General features: G+C 41.6%; 1 protein-coding gene across 1 annotated transcript in view; it reads right to left on the bottom strand.

The window, feature by feature from the left end:
• The window catches only part of ECPAS (Ecm29 proteasome adaptor and scaffold), a 304,008-nt gene that overhangs the window by 197,574 nt on the left and 89,407 nt on the right, over nucleotides 1-17,027 (bottom strand). Inside the window, exon 23 of the mRNA XM_053702690.1 lies at nucleotides 4,561-4,662. Within this exon, the coding sequence (XP_053558665.1) occupies nucleotides 4,561-4,662 (102 nt within the window). The remainder of the gene's footprint in view (nucleotides 1-4,560; nucleotides 4,663-17,027) is intronic.

Below are 17,027 nucleotides of genomic sequence, written 5' to 3'. Positions count from 1 at the left end.
TTTGGCAATCAGTCGAGGGAGCAGAGGAAACGGTGGAAACACATAGGCCAGGTTGAAGAACCAAGGAGCTGCTAGAGCATCTATCAGCATTGCTCCCGGGTCCCTGGACCTGGATCCGTAACAAGGAAGCTTGGCGTTCTGGCGAGACGCCATGAGATCCAGTTCTGGTTTGCCCCAACGATGGACCAGTTGAGCAAACACCTCCGGATGGAGTTCCCACTCCCCCAGATGAAAAGTCTGACGACTTAGAAAATCTGCCTCCCAGTTCTCTACGCCTGGGATGTGGATCGCTGACAGGTGGCAAGAGTGAGACTCTGCCCAGCGAATTATCTTTGAGACTTCTAACATCGCTAGGGAACTCCTGGTTCCCCCTTGATGGTTGATGTAAGCCACAGTCGTGATGTTGTCCGACAGAAATCTGATGAACCTCAGTGTTGCTAACTGAGGCCAAGCTAGAAGAGCCTTGAATATTGCTCTTAACTCAAGAATATTTATTGGGAGGAGTTTCTCCTCCTGAGTCCACGATCCCTGAGCCTTCAGGGAGTTCCAGACTGCGCCCCAACCTAGAAGGCTGGCATCTGTTGTTACAATCGTCCAATCTGGCCTGCGAAAGGTCATACCCTTGGACAGATGGACCCGAGATAGCCACCAGAGAAGAGAATCTCTGGTCTCTTGATCCAGATTTAGTAGAGGGGACAAATCTGAGTAATCCCCATTCCACTGACTTAGCATGCATAATTGCAGCGGTCTGAGATGCAGGCGCGCAAATGGCACTATGTCCATTGCCGCTACCATTAAGCCGATTACTTCCATGCCCTGAGCCCTGACGGGCGTGGAATGGAATGAAGGACACGGCAAGCATTTAGAAGTTTTGATAAACTGGACTCAGTCAGGTAAATTTTCATCTCTACAGAATCTATAAGAGTCCCTAGGAAGGAGACTCTTGTGAGTGGTGATAGAGAACTCTTTTCCACGTTCACTTTCCACCCATGCGACCTCAGAAATGCCAGAACTATCTCTGTATGAGACTTGTCAATTTGAAAGCTTGACGCCTGTATCAGGATGTCGTCTAGATACGGAGCCACCGCTATGCCTCGCGGTCTTAGAACCGCCAGAAGTGAGCCCAGAACCTTTGTAAAAATTCTCGGGGCAGTGGCCAACCCGAAGGGAAGAGCTACAAATTGGTAATGCCTGTCTAGAAAGGCAAACCTTAGGAACCGATGATGATCTTTGTGAATCGGTATGTGAAGGTAGGCATCCTTTAAGTCCACTGTGGTCATGTACTGACCCTCTTGGATCATGAGTAGGATGGTCCGAATAGTTTCCATTTTGAATGATGGAACTCTGAGGAATTTGTTTAAGATCTTTAGATCCAAGATTGGTCTGAAGGTTCCCTCTTTCTTGGGAACCACAAACAGATTTGAATAAAATCCCTGTCCTTGTTCCGTCCGCGGAACTGGATGGATCACTCCCATTACTAGGAGGTCTTGCACACAGCTTAGGAATGCCTCTTTCTTTATCTGGTTTGATGATAACCTTCAAAGGTGAAATCTCCCTTGTGGAGGAGAAGCTTTGAAGTCCAGAAGATATCCCTGAGATATGATCTCCAACGCCCAGGGATCCTGAACATCTCTTGCCCACGCCTGGGCGAAGAGAGAAAGTCTGCCCCCCACTAGATCCGTTTCCGGATAGGGGGACGTTCCTTCATGCTGACTTGGGGGCAGCAGCAGGCTTCCTGGCCTGCTTGCCCTTGTTCCAGGACTGGTTAGGTTTCCAGGCCTGTCTGGAATGAGCAACAGTTCCCTCTTGTTTTGAAGCGGAGGAAGTTAATGCTGCTCCTGCCTTGAAATTTCGAAAGGCAGGAAAATTAGACTGTTTGGCCTTTGATTTGACCCTGTCCTGAGGAAGGGTATGACCCTTGCCTCCAGTAATGTCAGCAATAATTTCCTTCAAGCCAGGCCCGAATAAGGTCTGCCCCTTGAAAGGAATGTTGAGTAATTTAGACTTTGAAGTCACGTCAGCTGACCAGGATTTAAGCCATAGCGCCCTACGCGCCTGGATGGCGAATCCGGAATTCTTAGCCGTTAGTTTAGTCAAATGAACAATGGCATCAGAAACAAATGAGTTAGCTAGCTTAAGCGTTCTAAGCTTGTCAATAATTTCATTCAATGGAGCTGTCTGGATGGCCTCTTCCAGGGCCTCAAACCAGAATGCCGCCGCCGCAGCAGTGACAGGCGCAATGCATGCAAGGGGCTGTAAAATAAAACCTTGTTGAATAAACATTTTCTTAAGGTAAACCTTCAATTTTTTTATCCATTGGATCTGAAAAAGCACAACTGTCCTCAACCGGGATAGTGGTACGCTTTGCTAAAGTAGAAACTGCTCCCTCCACCTTAGGGACCGTCTGCCATAAGTCCAGTGTAGTGGCGTCTATTGGAAACATTTTTCTAAATATAGGAGGTGGGGAAAAGGGCACACCGGGTCTATCCCACTCCTTGCTAATAATTTCTGTAAGTTTTTTAGGTATAGGAAAAACGTCAGTACACACCGGCACCGCATAGTATCTATCCAGCCTACACAATTTCTCTGGAATTGCAACTGTGTTACAGTCATTCAGAGCAGCTAATACCTCCCCAAGCAATACACGGAGGTTCTCAAGCTTAAATTTAAAATTAGAAATCTCTGAATCAGGTTTCCCCGAGTCAGAGATGTCACCCACAGACTGAAGCTCTCCGTCCTCCTGTTCTGCATACTGTGACGCAGTATCAGACATGGCTCTAACAGCATTTGCGCGCTCTGTATCTCTCCTAACCCCAGAGCTATCACGCTTGCCTCTTAATTCAGGCAATCTAGATAATACCTCTGACAGGGTATTATTCATGATTGCAGCCATGTCCTGCAAGGTAATCGCTATGGGCGTCCCTGATGTAATTGGCGCCATATTAGCGTGCGTCCCCTGAGCGGGAGGCGAAGGGTCTGACACGTGGGGAGAGTTAGTTGGCATAACTTCCCCCTCGACAGAACCCTCTAGTGATAATTATTTTATAGATAAAGACTGATCTTTACTGTTTAAGGTGAAATCAATACATTTAGTACACATTCTCCTATGGGGCTCCACCATGGCTTTCAAACATAATGAACAAGTAGGTTCCTCTGTGTCAGACATGTTTAAACAGACTAGCAATGAGACTAGCAAGCTTGGAAAACACTTTAAAACAAGTTTACAAGCAATATAAAAAACGTTACTGCGCCTTTAAGAAACACAAATTTTCCCAAATTTTGAAATAACAGTGAAAAAATGCAGTTACACTAACGAAATTTTTACAGTGTATGTAATAAGTTAGCAGAGCATTGCACCCACTTGCAAATGGATGATTAACCCCTTAATACCAAAAACGGAATAACAAATGACAAAAGCGTTTTTTAAACAGTCACAACAACTGCCACAGCTCTACTGTGGCTTTTTACCTCGCTCAATACGACTTTTGAAGCCTTTTGAGCCCTCCAGAGAAGTCCTGGATCATGCAGGAAGAAGCTGGATGTCTGTGTCTGTAATTTTTGCTGTGCAAAAAAACGCCAAAATAGGCCCCTCCCACTCATATTACAACAGTGGGAAGCCTCAGGGAACTGTTTCTAGGCAAAATTCAAGCCAGCCATGTGGAAAAAACTAGGCCCCAATAAGTTTTAATCACCAAACATATGTAAAAAATGATTAAACATGCCAGCAAACGTTTTAAAATACACTTTTATAAGAGTATGTATCTCTATTAATAAGCCTGATACCAGTCGCTATCACTGCATTTAAGGCTTTACTTACATTACTTCGGTATCAGCAGCATTTTCTAGCAAATTCCATCCCTAGAAAAATATTTTAACTGCACATACCTTATTGCAGGAAAACCTGCACGCTATTCCCCCTCTGAAGTTACCTCACTCCTCAGAATATGTGAGAACAGCAAAGGATCTTAGTTACTTCTGCTAAGATCATAGAAAACGCAGGCAGATTCTTCTTCTAAATACTGCCTGAGATAAACAGTACACTCCGGTACCATTTAAAAATAACAAACTTTTGATTGAAGAAATAAACTAAGTATAAAACGCCACAGTCCTCTTACGACCTCCATCTTAGTTGAGAGTTGCAAGAGAATGACTGGATATGGCAGTGAGGGGAGGAGCTATATAGCAGCTCTGCTGTGGGTGATCCTCTTGCAACTTCCTGTTGGGAAGGAGAATATCCCACAAGTAATGGATGATCCGTGGACTGGATACACTTAACAAGAGAAATAAAGTGCCATGTGTTACATATATACATGCAGATATACATATACTCACTTCCCTACTCTGTTTACATAATCTGAAAGAATGGTCATCATTATGCTCAGTGTAGACTAACTGAACACATGAAATTAATCTGTGGCATACTGGTACACAACAGTAATAAACTGTATGCATTGTAAAATGTGCCACACATATACCCACATCATTAACATATCTCATATCATAACAGTTGCTTTTGTAACCTAATTATTAAGCACATATAAAAAACGAGAACTGCCTTACTTCGACTGACTCCATAAGCCCTTGAAGAAGCATCTTCTGATGGGGGAAATGACCATCCCCGACAGGAAAGTAACCCAAGGTCCTTATGGCTCGTTCTTTGGACTGTAATTAAATAAAAAACAATATTTATTAAACAACTTTTCAAGTATATTAACTCTGAAAACTGGCATTTATTGTTAAACTTATGAAACAAGCCATATTTAAACATCCTATATTTTATTTAACAGAAAAAATAGTTTGCTGTTAGAATTCTGCAACTTGTATAGAAGCATTTAAGACCAGCTTAAAATTGAAGTGACTTGCTGAGAGCTCAGCACATTGTCAGTTCTTGAGGGGGATTCATCCCTATTCATTGCTGTAAAGCCAATATGGTTTATACGTACAATACTACAATTAAAGCATTATAGACCATTACTTATTATTCTAGGAGCAAATACAAAAACTTGTTTGAAATGGTATCAATGTGTGCCCATTGTTCCTTTTGACTGATTATGGAAAGATATAAAAATATATATACATTTGATAATGAAGAATTGGGATAAAGCCCCTAAGCAAAACCCATTAAATGAACATGATACCTAAATGTTGAAAGCACTTAAACTGATGCAGCATAGCTGTAACAAGCTTACTATAAAATATCACCTGAATATCTCTATGTAGAAAAGGAAGATATTTTACTTCAAAATTCCCTCAGAAGGCACATTCCATTGTAAAGGGTATGTGCAGTCACAGTCATGTTATTTCCCTCCTCAGTTTAAGGAAGTTTACTATAACATTTTGCAAGATATCAGTAAAATCTCACGAGACCTCAGTAAAGCAAAGAGTGAAATTCCTAACATGCAACCGACAGTAGCTGAAGTATAACTGATTACAAAGCACTATTGTGAGCTAAAGAAATTTTGAGGTAAAATATCTTCCCCTTTTTTATATAGAGATATTTAGGTGATAATTTTTGTCAGCTTTTTACAGATATGCTGCATTACTTTCAAGTGATTTAGCATATAGGTATTATGTCCCTTTAAGTAAATTTATTTTGTTGATGGATACTGTGGTTTGTCAGTTTCACTAATATTATTCTAATGTATTGCACCAATATTTAAAGAGCTCTTATGAAGCATAGCATGCCCTTCTGTTATTTAAACTATTAAAAGGACCCACTTTAAATCTCACCGCTGGAGATACGTTAAGGTTTCTCTCATTCCTTACTTTTACTGAAACTCTAGTCCCTACCAAATTTAGCTATGACACTATACAGCCACAATTTGCATTCATGTGTGTATATCATACTCTAATTTTAACCATTTGTGTATTTATATCACACACACATATATATATATATATATATTGGATATAAAAAGTCTACGCACCGCTGTTAAAATGTCATGTTTCTGTGTTGTAAAAAAAATGAGACAAAAATAAATCATTTCAGAACTTTTTCCACCTTTAATGTGACCTATAAACTGTACAACTCAATTGCAAAACAAACTAAAATATTTTAGGTGGAGGGAAGTAGAAATAAAAAACTAAAATAATATGGTTGCATAAGTGTGCACACCGTTAAACTAATACTTTGTTGAAGCACCCTTTGACTTGGCAAGATTTGCCCACTCTTCTTTGCAAAAACACTCCAAATCTTTCAGATTGTGAGGGCATCTCTTGTGCACAGCCCACTTAAGATCACCCCACAGATTTTCGATTGAATTCAGGTCTGGGCTCTGACTGGGCCATTCCAAAACTTTAATCTTCTTCTGGTGAAGCCATTCCTTTGTTGATTTGGATGTATGCTTCGGGGCGTTGTCATGCTCAAAGATGAAGTTCCTCTTTATGTCCAGCATTCTAGCAGAAGCCTGAAGGTTTTGTGCCAATATCGTCTGGTATTTGGAACTGTTCATAATTCCCTCTACCTTGACTAAGGCCCCAGTTCCAGCTGAAGAAAACAGAATTTATGCTTACCTGATAAATTACTTTCTCCAACGGTGTGTCCGGTCCACGGCGTCATCCTTACTTGTGGGATATTCTCTTCCCCAACAGGAAATAGCAAAGAGTCCCAGCAAAGCTGGCCATATAGTCCCTCCTAGGCTCCGCCCACCCCAGTCATTCGACCGTCGGACAGGAGGAAATATATATAGGAGAAACCATATGGTACCGTGGTGACTGTAGTTAGAGAAAATAATTCATCAGACCTGATTAAAAAACCAGGGCGGGCCGTGGACCGGACACACCGTTGGAGAAAGTAATTTATCAGGTAAGCATAAATTCTGTTTTCTCCAACATTGGTGTGTCCGGTCCACGGCGTCATCCTTACTTGTGGGAACCAATACCAAAGCTTTAGGACACGGATGAAGGGAGGGAGCAAATCAGGTCACCTAAATGGAAGGCACCATGGCTTGCAAAACCTTTCTCCCAAAAATAGCCTCCGAAGAAGCAAAAGTATCAAATTTGTAAAATTTGGCAAAAGTGTGCAGTGAAGACCAAGTCGCTGCCTTACATATCTGGTCAACAGAAGCCTCGTTCTTGAAGGCCCATGTGGAAGCCACAGCCCTAGTGGAGTGAGCTGTGATTCTTTCAGGAGGCTGCCGTCCGGCAGTCTCATAAGCCAATCGGATGATGCTTTTAAGCCAAAAGGAAAGAGAGGTAGAAGTCGCTTTTTGACCTCTCCTTTTACCAGAATAAACAACAAACAAGGAAGATGTTTGTCTGAAATCTTTAGTAGCCTCTAAATAGAATTTTAGAGCACGGACTACGTCCAAATTGTGTAACAAACGTTCCATCTTTGAAACTGGATTCGGACACAAAGAAGGTACAACTATCTCCTGGTTAATATTTTTGTTAGAAACAACTTTAGGAAGAAAACCAGGCTTAGTACGCAAAACCACCTTATCTGCATGGAACACCAGATAGGGCGGAGAACACTGCAGAGCAGATAACTCTGAAACTCTTCTAGCAGAAGAAATAGCAACCAAAAACAAAACTTTCCAAGATAGTAACTTAATATCTATGGAATGTAAAGGTTCAAACGGAACCCCTTGAAGAACTGAAAGAACTAGATTTAGACTCCAGGGAGGAGTCAGAGGTCTGTAAACAGGCTTGATCCTAACCAGAGCCTGAACAAATGCTTGAACATCTGGCACAGCGGCCAGTCTTTTGTGCAGTAAAACAGATAAAGCAGAGATCTGTCCCTTTAGAGAACTTGCAGATAATCCTTTCTCCAAACCTTCTTGTAGAAAGGATAGAATCTTAGGAATTTTTATCTTGTTCCATGGAAATCCTTTGGATTCACACCAACAGATATATTTTTTCCATATTTTATGGTAAATCTTTCTAGTTACAGGCTTTCTAGCCTGAATCAGAGTATCTATTACAGAATCTGAAAACCCACGCTTTGATAAAATCAAGCGTTCAATCTCCAAGCCGTCAGTTGGAGGGAAACCAGATTCGGATGTTCGAATGGACCCTGAACAAGAAGGTCCTGTCTCAAAGGTAGCTTCCATGGTGGAGCCGATGACATATTCACCAGGTCTGCATACCAAGTCCTGCATGGCCACGCAGGAGCTATCAAGATCACTGAGGCCCTCTCCTGATTGATCCTGGCTACCAGCCTGGGAATGAGAGGAAACGGTGGGAATACATAAGCTAGGTTGAAGGTCCAAGGTGCTACTAGTGCATCTACTAGGGTCGCCTTGGGATCCCTGGATCTGGACCCGTAGCAAGGAACCTTGAAGTTCTGACGAGACGCCATCAGATCCATGTCTGGAATGCCCCATAATTGAGTTATTTGGGCAAAGATTTCCGGATGGAGTTCCCACTCCCCCGGATGGAATGTCTGACGAAAAAATCCGCTTCCCAATTTTCCACTCCTGGGATGTGGATCGCAGACAAGTAGCAGGAGTGATCCTCCGCCCATTGAATTATTTTGGTCACTTCTTTCATCGCCAGGGAACTCCTTGTTCCCCCCTGATGATTGATATATGCAACGGTCGTCATGTTGTCTGATTGGAACCTTATGAATTTGGCCTTTGCTAGTTGAGGCCAAGCTCTGAGAGCATTGAATATCGCTCTCAGTTCCAGAATGTTTATCGGGAGAAGAGACTCTTCCCGAGACCATAGACCCTGAGCTTTCAGGGATTCCCAGACCGCGCCCCAGCCCACTAGACTGGCGTCAGTCGTGACAATGACCCACTCTGGTCTGCGGAAGCTCATTCCCTGGGACAGATTGTCCAGGGTCAGCCACCAACGGAGTGAATCTCTGGTCTTTTGATCTACTTGAATCATCGGAGACAAGTCTGTATAATCCCCATTCCACTGTTTGAGCATGCACAGTTGTAATGGTCTTAGATGAATTCGTGCAAAAGGAACTATGTCCATTGTTGCAACCATCAATCCTATTACTTCCATGCACTGCGCTATGGAAAGACGAGGAACAGAATGAAGTACTTGACAAGAGCTTAGAAGTTTTGATTTTCTGACCTCTGTCAGAAAAATCCTCATTTCTAAGGAATCTATTATTGTTCCCAAGAAGGGAACTCTTGTCGACGGGGACAGAGAACTTTTTTCTTTGTTCACCTTCCATCCGTGAAATCTGAGAAAGGCTAGGACGATGTCCGTATGAGCCTTTGCTTTTGACAGGGACGACGCTTGTATTAGGATGTCGTCCAAGTAAGGTACTACTGCAATGCCCCTTGGTCTTAGAACCGCTAGAAGGGACCCTAGTACCTTTGTGAAAATCCTTGGAGCAGTGGCTAATCCGAATGGAAGTGCCACAAACTGGTAATGCTTGTCCAGAAAAGCGAACCTTAGGAACTGATGATGTTCCTTGTGGATAGGAATATGTAGGTACGCATCCTTTAAATCCACGGTAGTCATAAATTGACTTTCCTGGATGGTGGGTAGGATCGTTCGAATAGTTTCCATTTTGAACGATGGTACCCTGAGAAATTTGTTTAGGATCTTCAAATCCAAAATTGGTCTGAATGTTCCCTCTTTTTTGGGAACTACGAACAGATTGGAATAAAATCCCATTCCTTGTTCTCTTATTGGAACTGGATGTATCACTCCCATCTTTAACAGGTCTTCTACACAATGTAAGAATGCCTGTCTCTTTATTTGGTTTGAGGATAAGTGAGACCTGTGGAACCTTCCCCTTGGGGGTAGTTCCTTGAATTCCAGGAGATAACCTTGAGAAACTATTTCTAGCGCCCAAGGATCCTGAACATCTCTTGCCCAAGCCTGAGCAAAGAGAGAGAGTCTGCCCCCCACTAGATCCGGTCCCGGATCGGGGGCTATCCCTTCATGCTGTTTTGGTAGCAGTGGTAGGCTTCTAATTGATCTTATTATTGAATTTAAAAAGACATTACGTCAGGAGTTGACTGCAGAAAAATTAAAATTGCAATCATTTTTGCGCCCACTTAGTGAAAACCCTGAATTTACAAAATATGACAACAAACTTAATAAAGTGATTACTGATTTTAAAAAAGATCTCTGGCACTTTAAGAAACAAAAGATACTCAGAGATAAGCAAGATTATGAACTTAACAAAGTTTACAAGTGGACCGTGTCAGATACTAGGAGACGGTATAGGAGAAACTCCAGAAATACAAATGCAGATAATAAGCAAGTAAGATTTGCAGACACTGACACGGAGTATGATTATGACTCTTCTGATCCTGAGACCACAAGTTCAATAAAAGAGTCTACTGCAGCAAGTGGATCCTTTTCCCTTGGCACTGATGTTGTGACACCCACTCTTTCACAGCCAAAAAACGGGCAGCGCCCACAGAAGCCCTATGTACGCAGAAAAAAGTACGCAGAGGGGGCCGAGGAGGGTCGCGCAGATCAACACCAAGACTCAGAGACATTAACACCGAAGTCTCGTCGATACCCACAGAGGAGGAAGGCCAATCCATCACAGAAATATGCTTAGACACTGATAATGTTATTAACCTTTCCTCCACAGTACTCACTAAACCACAGATAGAGGTACTATCCTTAGGTCTTGGTTTTTCCCCCACGGCACACTTTAAACTATTTGACACAATAGTTGATCTAAATAGATTTGTTAGATCTATTGTCCTCAAAAAGCATTTTTTGGGCTCAACTAGTCAGAGTATGGAAGTGGGGGAAAAACATGTTCAAAGAAAATTTGGTTTTGATTTTTCAGATGAATGTTCAGCATTAGATCTTTTGGCACTAGATAGAGAGAATTTGGATTTCTCTGATGTTCTGGCATCTGGTGATGTACAGGACATCACCAGGCTCAAGAGAAAATCTAAATTTTATCCTGTCCAGGCACGATCTAGTGCCATTGAAGTTTTCCAAAAAACTGTTGAACTAGAGTTAAAGAAATTGTCTGGTAGGGCTCTTAATCCCTATAAAGATAATTTGTCTAAGGCACAACATTTTGCAATTAAGCAATTACAGGCTAACTCTAAGTTAGTCATACGTAACTCTGATAAAGGGGGTAAGGTTGTTGTTTTGGACAGGCAGGCATATTTAACTGAGGCGTATAGACAATTGTTGGATACTACAGTGTATGAAAAGCTCAAATTTAATCCCATTTTCTTTTATAAATCTGAGTTACGTAACATATTGGTTACAGCATTAAATGAGGGAATTATTAAACAATCTAACTTTGACTTTCTATACACTGAGCATCCGGTCATGGCCATTTTTCACTATTTGCCGAAGGTCCATAAGCATGGCACCAACCCCCCAGGGAGACCCATAGTGGCAGGGATTGGATCCCTCAATGAACCCCTTTCGGAACTCATTGACGGTTATCTTCAACCATTTGTATTAAACCTCACAAGTTACATTAAGGACACGTCAGATGTTATTAGCCAGGTTGAAACCATTGAATGGCATAAAGAATTTACTTTTGTCACCATTGACGTGTGCTCACTGTATACTTGTATACCACATCAACAGGGCATACAAGCAATTGAATTTTTTTTGAATACATATTCAAAATATGAGGAAAATTTGAAACTGTTTATCAAGACTTCTGTGGAATATTTGTTGACACACAATTTTTTCTTGTTTGAGGGGGAGTTCTATCTCCAGAGGCGTGGGACGGCTATGGGGGCCAAATTTGCCCCCTCCTATGCCAACCTTTACATGGGTTGGTGGGAGCTGTCCCACGTCTATGGAGATAGAAACCCCTTCAGACAATTCATTCAATATTATGGTCGGTACATTGACGACATCCTTCTTATCTGGAAGGGCCCAATTGATCTTCTTGAACAGTTTCAAATTTATCTTCAGGACAATTTGTTGAATCTTAAATTCACTATGGAGGTAAACACATCTTCGATTTCATTTCTTGACATCGAATTATGTGCTAATTTGCATACCTCCACTATAGAAACACAATTGTTCCGTAAATCTAGTGCAGGAAACACTATTTTGAATGCCCGGTCTTGTCATCCCAGACATACAATAAATTCCATACCCAAGTCCCAATATATCAGGGTTAAACGTAACTGCAGTAACCATGAGACTTATTCCGAATTTTCTGCAGAACTAACAGCCAGACTTATTGAGAGAGGTTATTCTAAGGACCTTCTTGAACGGACCAAACAGGAAGTAGATCAGTTTGACAGGAAAACTTTTTTCCAGTCACACAGATCTACTAAAATGAGTGGTTTCAATAAACTCAAGTTCATCACTACATACAGTGTTGAATTTGGGCAAATCTGTGATATAATAAGGAGAGCATTACCAATTTTAGATACTGATGAGAGTCTTAAGAGCATTGTGAGAGATGGCACATGCTTTGTGTCACGAAAATCACTTACTTTAGGGAATATTCTCTCTCCCTCCATGTTGCCACGGACACCACATACACAGAATTGGCTTTCAATTAAGCCAGGGTTTTTCAAATGTGGGAGCAGGAGGTGCAAATCTTGTTCTCATGCTTCTTTTGGGACAAGCTTTGTATCTTCTGCTAATGATAAGAGTTTTCAAATTCGGGAACACATGACCTGTAACTCTTGCTATGTTATCTATCTTTTAACATGCAAGGGTTGTTCTAGGCAATATGTAGGTCAAACCACACGTGCCTTGAAAGATCGCTTTCTTGAGCATTTACGCTCTATAGAGGACCCTGAGTCCACTACCCCAATATCTTTACATTTCAAAAAATGTCACAACTCTGACATTTCCCTCTTGACATTCCAGGGCATCCAATGTATCCCGAGACACCCCAGAGGGGGTAATAGAGGGATAACCCTCAGTAAAAGAGAGGTTTTTTGGATCTTTCAATTGGATACTCGAATGCCAACTGGTCTTAACTCAGAGTGGGATGTTAAGCTTTATGTGGATCAATAGTAAGCCTCATTTGAATTTTTATTTTTATTTTTATTCATTATCATTTTTTTCTTCATAACTGTTTTTCAACAAACAAAAAATTTTATTTTTATTTTTGACATTGTTTATCACTGTACCTTTAAATTGTTCATCACATTCTGCATCTAAAGAAATGTGTCTTTAATTGTTGTTTTTTAGAAACAATCATACACATGTGAATACTGCGTATCCCAAACGTTTTCAGTATATTATGGATGTCAAATAATATATATTAATATTAAGTCTTTTTTTGACTTTTTGGGTTTGCAGTATACTGAGCGTGTTATTTCTAACAATCCCCCTAGTGTGTACCTAATTATTCCTATATGTGCAGTTTCTCCATATTTGCCCTGTTTTGCTTACATTTAATTGGCTAGGCAATCACCTAGGAGGTGTTTACCTGTGCATATAAACTCAGGAATTATGGGTACACACTAATGGTCACTGAGGAGCTAAGGAGCTAATGCATATTATGTGCTTAATGCACTAAGAAACGCGTCTGACCTTTTTGTTTGTTTTTTTCCTAATCTGACCTGAGCTGCCAACCGTATTATTTTTGATGCCCTAAACATTTGTAATGTAATGTGATTTGTTACAATAAACAAGTCGGATCAAATATTATCTTTCTATTCTTTTACCTACCTGGGTGCGCTGACTACTAACATAGTTGATTGAATTTGGAGCGCAGGTGGAACGTTCCTGTCCTCGCACCAGTTCGGTGAAGCAGTGACGTCATTACGACGCATTGGAGGGGGTGTGACTCTCTACGTGAAGGCCACTGCAGGGTTCCTGGTAACCTTTTGCCGCATCGAGTGCAGTGTCTGAGCGCTTCCTGGAACTTTTGGTGGTAGGCTTCTTGGCCTGCTTACCCTTGTTCCAGCCTTGCATTGGTTTCCAGGCTGGTTTGGGCTGTGAGGCATTACCCTCTTGCTTAGAGGATGCAGAATTAGAGGCTGGTCCTTTCTGCGAAAGGGACGAAAATTAGGCTTATTTTTAGCCTTAAAAGACCTATCCTGTGGGAGGGCGTGGCCCTTTCCCCCAGTGATGTCTGAAATAATCTCTTTCAATTCTGGTCCAAATAATGTTTTACCTTTGAAAGGGATGTTAAGCAATTTTGTCTTGGAAGACACATCCGCTGACCAAGACTTTAGCCAAAGCGCTCTGCGCACCACGATAGCAAACCCTGAATTTTTCGCCGCTAATCTAGCTAATTGCAAAGCGGCATCTAAAACAAAAGAGTTAGCCAATTTAAGTGCGTGAACTCTGTCCATAACCTCCTCATATGGAGTTTCTCTACTGAGCGACTTTTCTAGTTCCTCGAACCAGAAACACGCTGCCGTAGTGACAGGAACAATGCATGAAATTGGTTGTAGAAGGTAACCTTGCTGTACAAAAATCTTTTTAAGCAAACCTTCTAATTTTTTATCCATAGGATCTTTGAAAGCACAACTATCTTCGATAGGAATAGTAGTGCGTTTGTTTAGAGTAGAAACCGCCCCCTCGACCTTGGGGACTGTCTGCCATAAGTCCTTTCTGGGGTCGACTATAGGAAATAATTTCTTAAATATAGGGGGGGAACAAAAGGTATGCCGGGCTTTTCCCACTCTTTATTTACTATGTCCGCCACCCGCTTGGGTATAGGAAAAGCGTCGGGGGGCACCGGAACCTCTAGGAACTTGTCCATCTTACATCATTTCTCTGGAATGACCAAATTGTCACAATCATCCAGAGTAGATAACACCTCCTTAAGCAGTGCGCGGAGATGTTCTAATTTAAATTTAAAAGTTACAACATCAGGTTCAGCTTGATGAGAAATTTTTTCTGAATCTGAGATTTCTCCATCAGACAAAACCTCCCTCATGGCCCCTTGAGATTGGTGTGAGGGTATGTCAGAACAATTATCATCAGCGCCCTCTTGCTCTTCAGTGTTTAAAACAGAGCAATCACGCTTTCTCTGATAAATAGGCATTTTGGATAAAAGATTTGCTATAGAGTTATCCATTACAGCCGTTAATTGTTGCATGGTAATAAGTATTGGCGCACTAGATGTACTAGGGGCCTCCTGTGTGGGCAAAACTGGTGTAGACACAGTAGGGGATGATGTAGTATCATGTTTACTCCCCTCATTTGAGGAATCATCTTGGGCAATATCATTATCTGTGGCATTACTGTCCTTACTTTGTTTGGACGCTATGGCACAATTATCACATAAATTTAAATGGGGAGACACATTGGCTTTCATACATATAGAACATAGCTTATCTGAAGGTACAGACATGTTAAACAGGCTTAAACTTGTCAACAAAGCACAAAAAACGTTTTAAAATAAAACCGTTACTGTCTCTTTAAATTTCAAACTGAAAACACTTTATTTCTGAATATGTGAAAAAGTATGAAGGAATTGTTCAAAAATTACCAAAATTTCACCACAGTGTCTTAAAGCATTAAAAGTATTGCACACCAAATTTCAGAGCTTTAACGCTTAAAATAACGGAACCGGAGCCGTTTTTAAATTTAACCCCTATACAGTCCCAGCTATAGTCTTTGCTGAGACCCAACCAAGCCCAGAGGGGAATACGATACCAAATGACGCCTTCTAGAAGCTTTTTTAGTGATTCTTAGATCCTCACACATGCATCTGCATGCCCTGCTCTCCAAAAACAACTGCGCAGTAATGGCGCGAAAAACAGAATTTATGTTTACCTGATAAATTACTTTCTCCAACGGTGTGTCCGGTCCACGGCGTCATCCTTACTTGTGGGATATTCTCTTCCCCAACAGGAAATGGCAAAGAGCCCAGCAAAGCTGGTCACATGATCCCTCCTAGGCTCCGCCTACCCCAGTCATTCGACCGACGTTAAGGAGGAATATTTGCATAGGAGAAACCATATGATACCGTGGTGACTGTAGTTAAAGAAAATAAATTATCAGACCTGATTAAAAAACCAGGGCGGGCCGTGGACCGGACACACCGTTGGAGAAAGTAATTTATCAGGTAAACATAAATTCTGTTTTCTCCAACATAGGTGTGTCCGGTCCACGGCGTCATCCTTACTTGTGGGAACCAATACCAAAGCTTTAGGACACGGATGATGGGAGGGAGCAAATCAGGTCACCTAGATGGAAGGCACCACGGCTTGCAAAACCTTTCTCCCAAAAATAGCCTCAGAAGAAGCAAAAGTATCAAACTTGTAAAATTTGGTAAAAGTGTGCAGTGAAGACCAAGTCGCTGCCCTACATATCTGATCAACAGAAGCCTCGTTCTTGAAGGCCCATGTGGAAGCCACAGCCCTAGTGGAATGAGCTGTGATTCTTTCGGGAGGCTGCCGTCCGGCAGTCTCGTAAGCCAATCTGATGATGCTTTTAATCCAAAAAGAGAGAGAGGTAGAAGTTGCTTTTTGACCTCTCCTTTTACCGGAATAAACAACAAACAAGGAAGATGTTTGTCTAAAATCCTTTGTAGCATCTAAATAGAATTTTAGAGCGTGAACAACATCCAAATTGTGCAACAAACGTTCCTTCTTCGAAACTGGTTTCGGACACAGAGAAGGTACGATAATCTCCTGGTTAATGTTTTTGTTAGAAACAACTTTTGGAAGAAAACCAGGTTTAGTACGTAAAACCACCTTATCTGCATGGAACACCAGATAAGGAGGAGAACACTGCAGAGCAGATAATTCTGAAACTCTTCTAGCAGAAGAAATTGCAACCAAAAACAAAACTTTCCAAGATAATAACTTAATATCAATGGAATGTAAGGGTTCAAACGGAACCCCCTGAAGAACTGAAAGAACTAAGTTGAGACTCCAAGGAGGAGTCAAAGGTTTGTAAACAGGCTTGATTCTAACCAGAGCCTGAACAAAGGCTTGAACATCTGGCACAGCTGCCAGCTTTTTGTGAAGTAACACAGACAAGGCAGAAATCTGTCCCTTCAGGGAACTTGCAGATAATCCTTTTTCCAATCCTTCTTGAAGGAAGGATAGAATCTTAGGAATCTTAACCTTGTCCCAAGGGAATCCTTTAGATTCACACCAACAGATATATTTTTTCCAAATTTTGTGGTAAATCTTTCTAGTTACAGGCTTTCTGGCCTGAACAAGAGTATCGATAACAGAATCTGAGAA

The sequence above is a fragment of the Bombina bombina genome, chromosome 2, assembly GCF_027579735.1.
Source record: "Bombina bombina isolate aBomBom1 chromosome 2, aBomBom1.pri, whole genome shotgun sequence".
Classification (NCBI taxonomy): domain Eukaryota; kingdom Metazoa; phylum Chordata; class Amphibia; order Anura; family Bombinatoridae; genus Bombina; species Bombina bombina.
Note: the sequence above shows the minus strand (reverse complement) of the source record. Positions and strands in the feature narration are given on the sequence as shown.